This window comes from Pseudoliparis swirei, chromosome 21 (assembly GCF_029220125.1).
Source record: "Pseudoliparis swirei isolate HS2019 ecotype Mariana Trench chromosome 21, NWPU_hadal_v1, whole genome shotgun sequence".
Classification (NCBI taxonomy): domain Eukaryota; kingdom Metazoa; phylum Chordata; class Actinopteri; order Perciformes; family Liparidae; genus Pseudoliparis; species Pseudoliparis swirei.
In genome coordinates, this window is record NC_079408.1 from 7,859,865 (window position 1) to 7,873,906 (window position 14,042).

A 14,042-nucleotide genomic window follows, 5' to 3' on the forward strand; every position below is an offset into this window, starting at 1 on the left:
GATGTGCTCGGCTAGGCGAGCGCCGCTGCTCTGACAGCTCCCCGCAGCAAGAGGATTAGAGAAGTGGCACCACGGAGAGCCGATCTATTTGCAAGCTCCGAGTGCATGTTTGTGTTATTCTGCGGTTGTATCTGCAGTGTGTGTCCGTGTGTGTGTGTTGCGATCCTGAAAGCGAATTGGATCAGATCACAGAGCGTCTTGGCACCAGATTAACTTCAATCCCCACAAGAGAGGAAAGAAATGAAAGAAAAGGGAAGAAGTGAGCTGCATTTAAAAGGAAGAAGCAGCGGTGATGTTAAGATGAAGGTGGTGGTGGGGGGGGGGGGGGTGTACTGTAAGATCTGGTTATGTAATAGCTGCTGGGTGATGGGACTACGCGCCTATAAAGTTGCTGTGAAAAGCACCTCGTTAAACAGGGTTTCATTTTCAGACTGTGATACCCTCGTGTTTTTTTTCTTTCTGCAAAAGAAGAAGATCCAAAAGAATCAGAGTTTATGTGATCAGCCTCTTTTCCACGGCACAGACTACTCTCTAAAACGAAGGCTGCATTCGCCATAAACCCTGTTGCTGTCGTACAGACGGCAGGACTCCTCCCCTCCCTCCCCCTGGTGGCTGTGTGCGCTTCGTCCTTTTGGCTTCCCTGACACATGAAGCTGTGGTGATACTCCTCCCCCGTGTCGGTGCTTTGCTGGTCCCCGGCCCTCAGCAGTGCCTGAATCTTTGTTTTGGCTTTAAAGCCATCCGGCTCATTCCTTAACTGTAAAGATGGCCAGCGGAGTATTGTATAGTTTTATTAGTTGCTTTAATCATTCCTGCTGTCCATGCCGGCCATAAAGAGAAGCACGCAAAGAGACATTATAAAGTTCAAGTTTGTCTTTTAAAAGATTACTTTTAAATGGTGTGGAACCAGCCGGGAGAGCCGGGGTACCGCAGAGCACAACAAGACCACAGTTAGTTCATTTCTTGTGAAACCTTGCTTGCCTCCCCGGAGGCACACATATCCGCCAGTCAACGTCCCCACAAGTATTTAAAAACTTTGTTCACGGGTTCAAAACATTTGCGTTAAGGTACAGAATGATTTAAACTCCTGGTGTCAGCCCGCTGGCTCTTAATGCCACTCTGCGTGAACTTCTCGGCTTTGCTGCGTCTCAAACACACACACACACACACACTAATGGGACCACCAGACAAAGCCATTTAACAGGTCAGTACCATCGATGGTACGATTGATTTGTTTTGTTCACCCGGCCGCGCCATGCACATCACGCCTCAAGCTGCGGGAGAATGTACCACATTACTCTGGCTGCCCCTGGACATTTCACGACCCAGCATGCATTGCTTTCTGGCTGACGGACGCGGGGCATTGAGGTAGATGGCAAGGGGGGCTGGAGTACTCGTTTTGGCCGTATGCGCGATGTGCAGTGAATCATCAGTGTTGTTTTCTTCTCCCCGGATTTGCACCCGGTGACGGCTCTCCGGCCGCAGAAACCTTGAGCAGAAACCTTCTTTTGCTTTTCAGAATGTCGGCGTAGTGCGAGTGCCGGCCGTACGACCTCGGAGAGGGCTTGTGTGGCATTCTGGGAGAATTTTCACTATTTTCTCCGGCAGTGTTTGCATGGAGTTGAACATCTCTTGAAGATTTGTCTTGCAAGCGGCTCCATGTTTTTCATCGCACTTAAAAAGGAAGACCCTCTACTCTACGTTGTATACGTTGGGTGTCATCTACGACGTGCGCTCACCTCACGCGTCTTTTTTTTTTTTACAGGATATTTGTCGTGAAATAGCCAGCATTTACAGTTTGTTATACTGAAAGTATTATTTTACAAAAAGAAATTACACAAATGTATAACCTTGTCGAAACACCACACAAGGATGATGGTTTTTTTTTAACATAAGATGAAAACAAGGAGAAAACAAGACAAAACAAAACAAAAATATGACACAAACTTTTCCCCATCCCACCCCGTATGGCTCTCAGTTTACAATAATGTGAACATGACTGAAGCGCTGCACAATTAGATCTTTTATTCTTTGTTGCTGGGGACGGCGTCGTATCTTTCAACTGACAATACACAGGTATAAAGTTATGAAGGGAAACATCAAGGGCACAAACAGTGCACTAATAGATCCAAGGGTGTGTCTGGTTTTCGCTTTTCAGAATTCCTCGCCTTCTTGCCGGTTTTACTCCGCAACGTCTCACACACTGAACGCCATCAGTTTATTTTTGTGTGTGCGTTGAAATGAGGCCACACTCGTTCCATTCAACCTCTTCACAGGGACACTCTTCTGTGCGTTCCACACAGTCTGTGTGGGCCGCTGCGCTGAATCATCTTCTCCTCCCTTGTGATAATTACCCTCCTGGAAACAATCACTTGGCGAGCGCGTGGCCGTGAACAGCGGTCCGGTGTTCGTCGGCGGCGTTTCTGCCCCATTCTGGGAAAAAATCCTGCTCATGTCTTTTTTGTGCCTGTGATTTCTGACCTTGCCATCGGCTTCAACAGCAACTACTGTCGGATTTTCAAAGATGAAGTAGAATTGGTATTTCTTTTGGACCCGGTGCCGCTTGCCTCGCCTTGCACCGAGTGTAATCTGTCGTGTGCAGCCGAACACTTTCTCCCAGGATGCCGATACGTCATGTGGGCTGCTTTCCGCTGACTCAACTGTCCCCCTCAGACATCAACAATGTGCTGAATGAGGAAGCCTTCCTTGAATTCGGATTTTGAAACAGCATGGCACACATGTGATTCCAAGCTGACGTGCTTTAAGAGAAAGAGAGAGGACTCAGAGAGAGTGACAGCCCCTCCATCATTGAGCCTCTCTGCTATTCTTTCCCTCCCTGATTCACTCCATCTAATCCTCTCTTTCTCTCTGGAGGTCTCTTCTTCTTTTCCCCCCAGCCGTCTAACGAACAGTGCGATTCCTCCATCGGTCCGTCTTCACCTCCCTCTCTCTCCCGCTACTCTTGAGCTGTTCTTAATGCACCTTGTTTCCCTCTCTTGCTCCCTCTGCGGCGCACGGAACCAGCGATCCGTCTGTCACTTCCTTTTCAAAGCCGTACGCCAGGGTGCATTGATCAGTGATGGGACGGAGTGAGCACAGCCGCTCACACACACACACACACACACATTGTGGTCAGCTGCAGGGAGCTCAATGTGTGAATGCACTTTCTGCTTTTTAAGAAACACTGCGGTAGGACGCGTGTACACGGCGGCGCCCCCGATGGCCGCACCCTGTGCTAATACAGCCCCATTGCCCATCTGACCTTATGAAGCCCTGACCGCTCCGTCAGTTATACCGGCTGCTACTTCAACCACTGGCTCGACGTGTGTGCGCGAGAGGGAGTGCATTATGGAGTGACACATACTTTGGGGTGTGTGTGTGTGTCCTCTAATGAGTCTCTGGTAAAACCTGTGGGGAGCTACAGATGCCATGGGGTTAATCTCTCTCTGCAGAGGAAACTCTGAATATTTTGACACGGATGGTGTTTCACACGGTTGCAGCAACTATTAACACGTGGGTGTGTGTGCGCCGCGCCCCCGGCCTGTGCCTAATCTCCTCCCGAGAAGAGTTTTCTTTACAGCAAACTTAATTATGTCAGCTTTGGGCTTAACGAGAGGCCGACGAGATCCGAGCAGGTGTTGCCCGTGTGTAATGCGTCACGGATTCTATGTTATAACCAAATCTCCGAAAACCTATTCGAGGTGGTTTTAGCGGCTGTTTGGTTTGCCAAGTTCTAATTGCTGCAGATTTAGCTCCGGGCCATCTTTGTCTCTGCAATCCATCCCTCTCGCTGCCTCTGCCCATGCGATCGTCTCGACATTTCGGCTTCGCCAAAAGCCGGAAAACAAAAGCGACGCCGGAGGCTCTCGGCCGGTTTAACAATTAAAGACGGAACATGCATTTTTCTCTTTCTGAACGCGTTCACGTGCGCCCGCTCCGTTCACTCGGTCTGATTCCCAGACAATGCGCAGGACGAGAAGGAAGCCACGAGCACACAGCAGACACGCTCAGATGTAGGTGGTGCTGTTGGCTCACATCTGGGCCTCCTGGGGAAATTAGATTTCCTGTTTTGCAGCTTGTGTTTCGGAGGTTTGATTGCTTGTAGCCCTCCTAATTTCCTTCCAATGTTTGTTTGGATGTTGTTTTCGTCCAATATTTTCACTCAAAATTGGTTTCATTTCATGTGATGGCAACTGTAGGAATAATTATCAATGTGGCTGCATCCGATCTGAAGAACTTTATCCTCCGCTCTGATTGGTTGAATTGGTGCGGAATTATTTGGAACGCCTTGAATCATCAGCGTAATCTGTGTAAACTCGCCGAGTCTCAAAATTATAATGGCGATAATGATGCATTTTTATTTATAAAGCTTTTACAAGACAATTACACTCTGCTTGCAGCTCCCACTGGGCGAAATTAAACTCAAGCTGAGACGAGCCAAAGTAGAGTTTTGAAGGCTGAGTATGGAAACGCTGCCGTTGGTCTGCTAACATGAAAATATCCCTCATAATTATCGTGATTTACAACAATACACAGATCAGCTCATCCCGGGTGTTCCTATCACGCCAAAGCAAAGTGATTACACTCGATGGTTATATATTGAGTTTGTATTTATTTATTGAGTCTTCTGAAATGACCTACGCAGGTGCCGCATCAGATTTTAGATCGACCCACCTGTAAAACATCTTCATGTGGGGCAAAACTATGACTGTAAAAGCCATAATTAAAAGTTGAAATGGACTTTAAAATCTAAATGACTTGTCCAGTCGTCGGTTTATGATGAACATGTATAGTTAAAACCGAAAAGACTATAGTCGGTTAAAAATAAAGTGTTACTAGATATTGGATGATGTGTCATCGCCTCTTAAACGAAGAATATCTCATAAAACAAGCCATTGAATCGTTTTAAAAGCTGTAAAGAACCGTACATTGAATTTTTAATGGTACATTTTCACACCGCACTGCTGATTAAAATGAGAACATTTCTTTTCCAAAAAGAGAAAACCGTCGTTACAAACTGCAATGTATGCATCGGCTGTGGACGTGGAGGAGGACGGTGTGCAGATATGACCATCAACGTTATATCTTCACATGTCAGCACACTGTCACTCCGTTTCTTCATATTCACCTGATGCGACAGCAGCCCTGGCCTCGTTTTCTCCTCATGACTCCATGGGTGAATCATCGTCGCAAAATGTGCTGCAGGAGGTGTGGCCCACTTCACGCCCCATATGAGATGTGTAGCGGACTTTTAGCATTGCTATCCCCACCATATATATGTCACGTTTGTATGTATGTACAGTGTGTACGAAAAGTATTCAGACCCCTTTAAAATGTCCACTCTTTGTTTCATTGCAGCCATTTGCTAAAATCAAAAAAGTTCATTCTATTTCTCATTATGACCGTGTGATATTTCAGGTTTTCTTTTTCATAAATTTGCAAAAAATTCTACATTTCTGTTTTTTCCCTGTCAAGATGGGGTGCTGAGTGTACATTAATGAGAAATAAAATTAACTTTTTTGATTTTAGCAAATGGCTAAATTTAAAGGGGTCTGAATACTTTCCGTCCCCACTGTATATATTGCAAAGTGATCTGCTGAGAAAGGGTTAATACTGTAAATGTGGTTGTTCACAAGAAATATCTTCTGATTTATGTTCTGGTTTATAAATCGAACTTTGATTAACTTTCAGGTGACTGGGTTGTATGTAATGTCTGCAGAGGGACTTGATGTGTGCTTGTTTTCCATATTATCGCTCCTGTGCAACACCAGCGAGACTAGTTCCTGAACGGTCATCCTACCTGACTGTGAAAATGGGCTTTTATGATGACGAGTTCTCAATAAATCCCTATTGATAAATGACCCAATTATTGCAGTGCAGAGAAATGATGAGAAATGCCTATTTTCTTTCTGTACAAATAAAACACAAAGCCCCCCCCCTACTTTTTATGTAGTGATATTTGCACAGAGAGAAAACGTTTATTTTTGTGCTTTCGGTTTCACGGCTCATTAAGATGAGTGAGTGCTCCTTCTTGAGTGTTTACACGAGTAACATCATTACTTAGATAATTCAGAGCTGCTAAACTGCTTTCTCCTCATGTGGTTGTTGTTTTTGTTGTTGCTGCAGGTGGGCTACGAGAACGCAGGCACCGTGGAGTTCCTGGTCGACAGAAACAACAAACACTTCTTCATTGAGGTCAACTCTCGACTCCAGGTTGAGCACACGGTCACCGAAGAAATCACCGAGTGAGTAGCAGATGTTTACATGAGCGCAGGGCAGCTGGGCGGCCGCGGCGCGTGTCATCTTGCATGTGTTTGTTTGCCGTCTTCTGTCTACAGACGGGCGCACACGGTCAAGGTGTTTTAGATGGTTCCCACTCGGAGGTATGGCGGTATATAGGGGGGGGGGATGGGTAGGTGGGGGGGGGGGTGTTGGACAGAAGCAAAGAAAGACAAAAAAGGAGGAAGGGATTGATGGAAGGTAAAAAATAGGTGGGTGTAGGACAGGGGGATTGGGAAAGAGTGCAAGAGTGCGAGAGAGAGAGACTCCACATCAGCAGAGTTCTGCCGCAGCTGTTGCCACAGCCCCTTCAGAGCTGGGAGACATCAGAGAGATGCCGTCATTAGGGGGCGGGGCTAAATTATGCACAAGCAAATATTGATATATAATATTATTCTGATGGCTGTAAAGTCAACAGGCTTATGCTGCATCTCAGAGTATATGCATATCCTCTAGGAGTCAGGACAAGAGAGAGAGAGACAGAGTTGTTTATGTTTTATTATTATTGTTGTTATCCATATGAATTGTATATATTGATTTATTTTGATGCTTTGGCAATACTGTTGTTGCAACATTCATGCCAATTGAATTGAAATGAAATGAGAGAGAGAGAGCGAGAGCATTTCGCTTCATTGATGACCTGCGAGATTCACTCGGCTGAAACGACACAGATGGGTCTCAAACTAACACACACACACACACACATTTGCATGCAGACAAAATCATTCCACCTGTTCCTATGGCAACCCCACATGACTGACAATTTAGTTGGCTGCACTCGCTCGCCGTCTCAATCAGTGTCTGGCTTGGCTCTCTTCTGCCTCTCAGTCTTCGCGTGAAAGGGGAATCAAACCAAAGAATCCCTTTATTCCTCTGGCTGTGTCCCCGTTGCATCTAATTCAGATGTCTGGGAAAACTCATCAGTTAAACATCGACGTCCCGTCGATCATTAAGTCAAACAACCACCGCTCGCAACAAACAGTCAATTTAGTTTGCCCCAAACCGTTAATTTGTGTTATTTTGATTAACGTGGTATCCACTTAAGTATATCCTGTCAGTTCAGGTCTTCACTCTTTGGGCCTGCTCTAAAATGTGGTTAATGTGACTGTTGATGATCCAAAAGGCGATGAGGTAATAATATAGGTCTTTTATTTCTTTCTTTTCTTCATCCTGCTGTAGTTACCTTTGCATTGAAAATGCGGAAGGTTCTGTTTTGATCGCCGTGTATTTATTTATTTATTTATTTGTATGTGTGTTACTCGCATAACTCAAAAGTATTAAACCGAATCGCATGAAATTTGGTGGGATGATTGTTTATTATCCGGGGACCATTTGGTTAGATTTTGGGATCGATCGGGTCAAAGGTCAAGGTCATGAAAAGGTCAAAATCTTCTTTTACCATAGCGCAGTCATTTTTTATCCAATTGGCATGCAACTAATGCCAAAATGTTCACATGACATCAAGCTCCCCACACTCTCCTGCCAAGTACCAACAAAGTGGCTGCGGCGAAGGTATGCGCTCTACCGAGGGCCCGTTCTAGTTTTCCATGTTTTTGTCTTCCATATTTCATAGGAGTGTGTTCACCTGCCGTATGTTCTTCCTTTGAGTTTAAAAAGTTGTGCTCCCTTGCTCTGTACACCTGGTCTTGACATTGACACGGCGGTGTGCCCAGATATCCATGAAGGAACTGTGTTCCCCGGGTCACTTCCTTTGGCTCATTAGACATCTTCCAAGGACTGTGTGGGCTTGTACAAACCTCTCTCTCTCTCTCTATTTGAGGCATTGAGGCGGAACAGATTTTCAGTTTCATTCCTCAAAACAACTCTGCAATAAATATCAGAAATAAAAAGTGTAAAAGTGGTGTGTGTGTTCATACTTATATACATACACACATATATATATATATATATCAAGACTTCTGTAGCCAGGGCTGGTGAGTGCTTTTCATGCATATCAACGGATAATCGTTTAATATTTAGCTTTAATTTTCATATCACCATGTTGTCTGTCGTCTTTATTCCATTTAATGTAAAAAAGAGAAATTGTTTCTCTTTTTCCAGCATGATTTTCGAGTCTTTAATTTTCCGTTTCTTTGCTTTATCTGGCTGTATGAAACATTAAAATGCACTTAGCTCTTCCACTGTTTTTTTTTGGGGAAGCAATAATGTTGTAAGAAAATATTTAACGATCATAAATCATGTATTTCATGTCCACAGAGCAGATAATCTAAAATGTAAACCTCCCGCCCTCCGTTTCTATCACTGTTATCAAATGCTTTGTCATATTCAATACATTTAGAAATGAAAAAGCGCTGACACGGATGATGGAGCACACGGGCGATATATATCTCACGCTAAGGTTTTCATATACCGCCCACCCTTCTTTTTGTTCTCTTCTAATCCGCCGCCTCCTCTTTTTGCGCCTTGCTTTCCGCCGTGAAACGGATTTCGTACCTGCGCGGCCACACTATGGAGGGGCGGGGCGAGAGGGGGGGGGGGGGGCTCACCCGGCCTTCCTGCGCTCTCGTGACAATAAGCTAATGGAAAATCTTTTCTCTACAGACCCCCCCCCCCCTTCCACGCCAGCTTTGTCATTTCCCCTTTGTCCTGAGGGAATGTGACGTTTCGGGGGGGGAATTGGGGTCATTTGGAGTGGCATGAGTGCAGTAATTACTCGAATCTGGGCGGCGGCCCGCACAAAACGTCACATGTCGGAGGGGTGGCGGAAAAAAAAGTTTCGGCTGTCGCGAGCAACACTTTCAATTTGCGGCGCTTTCATCTGAAACTGAGCTCGAGCTCTTAGCAGCACATCAATCTAGATTGTCGGGGACGCGTACCCTTTATTATTTTTTTTACGAGGGGACCCGCATTACAGTTCTCTGTAAAAGACTGTTTTGTGTTTTCGTTTGAACATGATATCCATTAGGCGTTCAGCTTTTCCGTTTCACGCCGCTGCACTCCCAATCTGGGAGGTGTGAGCACATTGTTTGTTGCGGGTCTGAAGCGGACTGGGCTCCTAATGGACTTGTCAGAGACGTGTTTTTCCCCACTTTTGAAAAACTTTCCCTTCATTCCCCGACTCTCCGGAAACCCACACCGCCTTTCATCACTTTAATACCTCCTTCCTAATTCCTTCCTCATCAGTCATTCCCTCGTCGATTTGCTCCCTCTCTCAACTCTGGCTACCGTCGAGCTTCTATCTTCGTCTTCACTCTGGCTTTGCTCTTTTCTTCCTCCTACCTTTTGTGTCGCGTACATCCAAATGCAGTGTTGTCTTTCTGTGCATGTGTCTCCGCAGGCTGCGAAGACGGGAAGCCTACCTTCAGTGCAGGTCTGAGTAACTGCATTTGAAATACCCGTCCAGCCTCTCCAGCCCTCCCTACACTTGTTGTTCATGCCTCCTTCCTCCTTTTTGTTTCTCTCTGCTTTGTTTGTTTGAGATGGGAAGGAAGGAAGGAAGGAAGGAATGTCATCCCCCTCTCCTTCTTGCTGTGAATGCAAAGTGTATTGTTCTTTTCCATGCTGAACTATTGGATTGGCATGAGTATATCATGTTCATGTTGATGACATCATCGGCTCAATTGACTTGCTAGGCCGTGACTTGAAGGTGGGATGTGTCGGTCCTGACTTGTAAAACGGTGACTTTGTTCCACCCCTCTAAGAAGCGGTCGCAGCGCGGGCAGCATGGCCGACCCCGTCGCTCTCCACCTCCCCAGCGGGGCTCCGACAGCAGGCGGCCCGTGCGCTGTTAATCGGTCCGAGACCGTTCATTACCAGTTAAGAGGTCCTCGCGGTGACTTTAACGCCGCGTGTAAACGCAAAAGGGCCGTGATCAAAGGAAATGATCCGCATGCGATCTCCAGATACAGATTGCATGCTCGCGCCACCTGTCAATGGGCACTTAGCCTTGTTTTCCCCTCAGTTAGAGGCTCCCTGGAGCGGATCCCCTCCCTCTGGGAAGTCGTGGCGAGTCTGAACATACCGTCACGACGAGGGTCTGTGGCGAGGGGTCAACACAACACACACTGGGATACCAAAGTCCCTTCTCCCATCGCGTAATTCACTTCTCTCTCAGGTTCTCTCCTTCGTCCATCTGTCCTCAGCTGACTCACTGCGTCCGTCTCTCCACCTTCCTCGCGCCATTGCCTCCTCTTCTCTCTCTCCCTCTTTCAGTCCTGTCGGCTTCACCGTCTGTCGACCTCTCGCTCCCATTCGTCTGGGTCTCTTTCCTTCTCTCCTCCCCCTCATCCATCTTATCATTGCCATCTATTCCTCTCCTTCACATTCATCCTCTCTTCTCCCCCCCACCTCCCCTTGATATCTGTCTATTCACTCATCTCTCCCTCTCTGTGTGTCCTTGACCTCATCCACTCGTCATCTTTATTTTGTCCCTTTTTTATGAGCTTGCCCTTCTTGGTACTCGTCCTCTCTTATCGCCGTCTTGTCGCTCTCCACCTCCGTCTGCCCCTCTTGCTCCATCCTCTCATGGATGTGAACAGGTGGAAGGCAACATGAGAACAACCTGAGAGAAGCTCTTTGGGGGATACACGGAAGCCATTAAGTTAACTTATTGATCGATTTGCTTTAATTAGCGGTTACATCAAAAACAAGGGGAGAGTTGGAAATAATGAACACAGTCTGATTCATAATTAATGTTTAAGGCCAATAAGTGCGACGACACAGGACGTCTCAAAATGTTTTTATTTTTAATTCTTAAAATGTTGTTATTGTGACTACAACTGCCTTTGTTACAATTTACAACCTCAAACTTCACGCCACACCTTCTTCCTATTTATGTTTCTCTCCTTCATGTGTGTCCTGCCACCTTTCCTCCTCCTCCTCCTCCTCCTCTCCCCTGGCACTGTCCCTCACACTCCTCCACCCCCACAACCACTTCACAGGTGCCATTTCTTCTTCCTCTGCCACTCGTCTTCGCGCCCCCTTCTCTCAATGTTGCTCTGATTGTTGTCATACCCGCCCGCTCTCACGCGGCGGTCGTGTGACAATGTGGTATCTCTTGGACTGGGAAGGCTTCCTCTCGCTCTTCGCCGCTTCTCGTGCTTCTGTCGCTCTGATCAGCGGTAATGGGAGCATATTAAAGTGTCAGCGAGGAGGCGGAAGAACACAATCTATAATCAGAAAGGATGCACCCACACGCATGCTCTCATTTACCGAGGCATACAAAAATACCCTCAAATATTTGATGTCTAAAGGCATCAAAATAGACACACACACATGCATAGTCGTGCAACGAAAGCTACGCACCGGAACACTATTCAAATACCTTTTCATCCCTCCTTCCTGCCTCTCTGAATTCCTGCACAATAGAGGCAATTCTGTCCGACTGAATGTGTACGCAAGACAAATGTGAGACGCATGCAAGATGTATTTGCGTCTGCGAGGGATAAGCGCGACGTGTTTGTTTGAGAAGGGGAGGCGGCCTCTGCTTTCAACTGCAGCTCTGCCTTTGAACTTCTACGCGCTCAAGCTTTAATTTGTCCTGAATTTAGCTGTAAACGATCTGTCCTGCGTGTGTCGCTCAGTGGCAGTGCTCAGTCTGTGTGTGTGTGTATGTGTGTGTGTGTGTGTGTGTGTGTGCGTGCCTGCCTTTTGCGTCGGGGGACTTTTCTCATTTTGTTAGATTTGTGGACAGGCGTCCTAAAGTGGTATAATTATATCCTAGGTTCATGCTGTGTGTGTGTGTGACTTAATCTTGAAGGGAAAGCGGTGGGCCCTCTCTTTGTGTGTGTGTGTGTACGTACACGTGTGAGCGACAGATGTCAGGATGCAAAGGGCTCCTGACATTTGTGTGATTTCAAAGAAGATCAAACTTCCAGACGTGGTCCACCAGCAATAATTCATGCAAATTCCACCACAACTAAAGATTATTTGCAGATCTTTCCAGTTTTTACCCCTCAAAAACACAGGAGGGAGAGAGAAAAAAAAAAAGAGTCTGACAAGCCGACCGTGTTGACGTCTACGAACCGGTCGAGGTCGATCAGATTGAAAAGCGGCAGCTGTTCGATCGGCGCGTCTCTTTAAAGCTCAGGTAATTACATCTTTGAAATGGAATCTGATTACCGTCAGCGCTTTAGATGTCGACTGTTATCCGCGATGCATCTACAAGTTGACAGTCGAGCTTCACAGATCGTTGTTTTCTAAACCTCGGTTGCCTATTTAAACCAAATAACCTGGACTCGGGGCCCACAAACGAGCCTTTCAAATGCCGCAGAGTTCGGCAATGAAATGCAAAATAGCCCTAAGCCTTAAAAGATATTTGTATTTGCAGGTTTTGACAACAGCTGCTGCAAAGTGAGTCAATTTTGCCGTTTTTATTTTAGCAACGCCGCAGGACTCTGCTGGGTCTGCTCTCCAGTCCTTTGTAGTTTCTTTCCATCAAACAACAAAAGCAAAGGCTCTCTCGGTTATAGCTGGCCCGTCACATAAAAGGATTTGACTCATGATTTTAACATATGATTCCATAACCTCCAGTGCACCTTTTCTAAATACTGCATACGCTTTATACAGCACAGTCTCGGCCTCTAGGGTGTGTTTGCACGCCTTTTCTGCTAATATGGGGTATCGGGCACATACTGAGCTATAATAGGCGGTGGGCATTATAGTGTGTGTATTGTGTTTCAAATGAGTGACGATTGGATTGCAGCTATACAATTAGACTGACGGAGATTTTTGAGGACGGATGAACCGTTATGGATTGAAGCCGTAATATTTTGTTATTTCCATTTTCCTCCTGAAGCTCCAGAAAAGGGAACCCTCCACAAAATAACATGTTCCCATGGACAACCGGCAGCGTATTGAAAACTAAACCTCCAAGGTCGTTATCCAAAGTGCATCAAATCCATCAAAGGGTGACAGTGATTGGCCGATGCTCATTTCACGCCAGAAATGCGATAGCGTGACGATGCTGTATTGACGGACTGTTGAAAGACTAAACGGATGATCTGTGTTCACGCACAATACAACGCTACCTCTGAAGGCCAGATAATACAACTTTTTTTTATGTCCTCCTGAAATGTGACCAATTGTCACATTTGAATAATTTCAGACTGAGCGCTTCGTATCAACGACCGGTATTGATCGCTTCAATTATGTAATATTGATCGTCTGACCAGTAATATGATCAAATAAACCGTGTGAAATCCATCGTAGTCGAGCCTGATCACAGAGCATCGTAGATCCATTTTTCTCCCGACCCGTTCCACGAGAAAGGTTAGTATCTAATTCCAACTTGTAATAATAATAACATTCCCTCTGTTTCTGTGTTAGTGATGTCAAACCAAGATCCCAACACAACTGCACAGTGTTCACTGTGAGCGTGGGACACAATTTGGACTTTGTATATTGTCTAATACGGCATGTTTTAGTAAAACATGAGAGAGAGAGAGAGATAAATAAAGTGTGGTGTTTCCAGAGGTGTTGCAACAATATTCCGTCTTTTTTCTTATTTTTTTACAAAAAGCAACGCTGCAGACGAGGAGCGACTCAAACGGAGTGTGTGTGAATACATATTCAGTCGTGCGCACGCATTAATGCACAAGGACCCGAGTGACAATGGGGGCGCTGCACCTGGTTATTTGCCTGTTTACGCTGCTAATTAGTCTTAAATGACCCCTTTCCATCTTCATCAGGCCGGGGAAAGAGTGACGGAGAGTCGGAGGGAAACGAGGCCTCTCGCTAATTGACAGAGGGTCTGACGGACGAGGGGTGGAACCGGGGGAGAGGGGGAAGGGACACGAGGTGAA

At 46.1% G+C, this 14,042-nt stretch overlaps 1 protein-coding gene across 1 annotated transcript in view; it reads left to right on the top strand.

Annotated features, from left to right (window-relative positions):
* pcxb (pyruvate carboxylase b) overlaps positions 1-14,042 on the top strand; it is a 243,198-nt gene that overhangs the window by 43,001 nt on the left and 186,155 nt on the right. Inside the window, exon 10 of the mRNA XM_056442436.1 lies at positions 6,127-6,245. Within this exon, the coding sequence (XP_056298411.1) occupies positions 6,127-6,245 (119 nt within the window). The remainder of the gene's footprint in view (positions 1-6,126; positions 6,246-14,042) is intronic.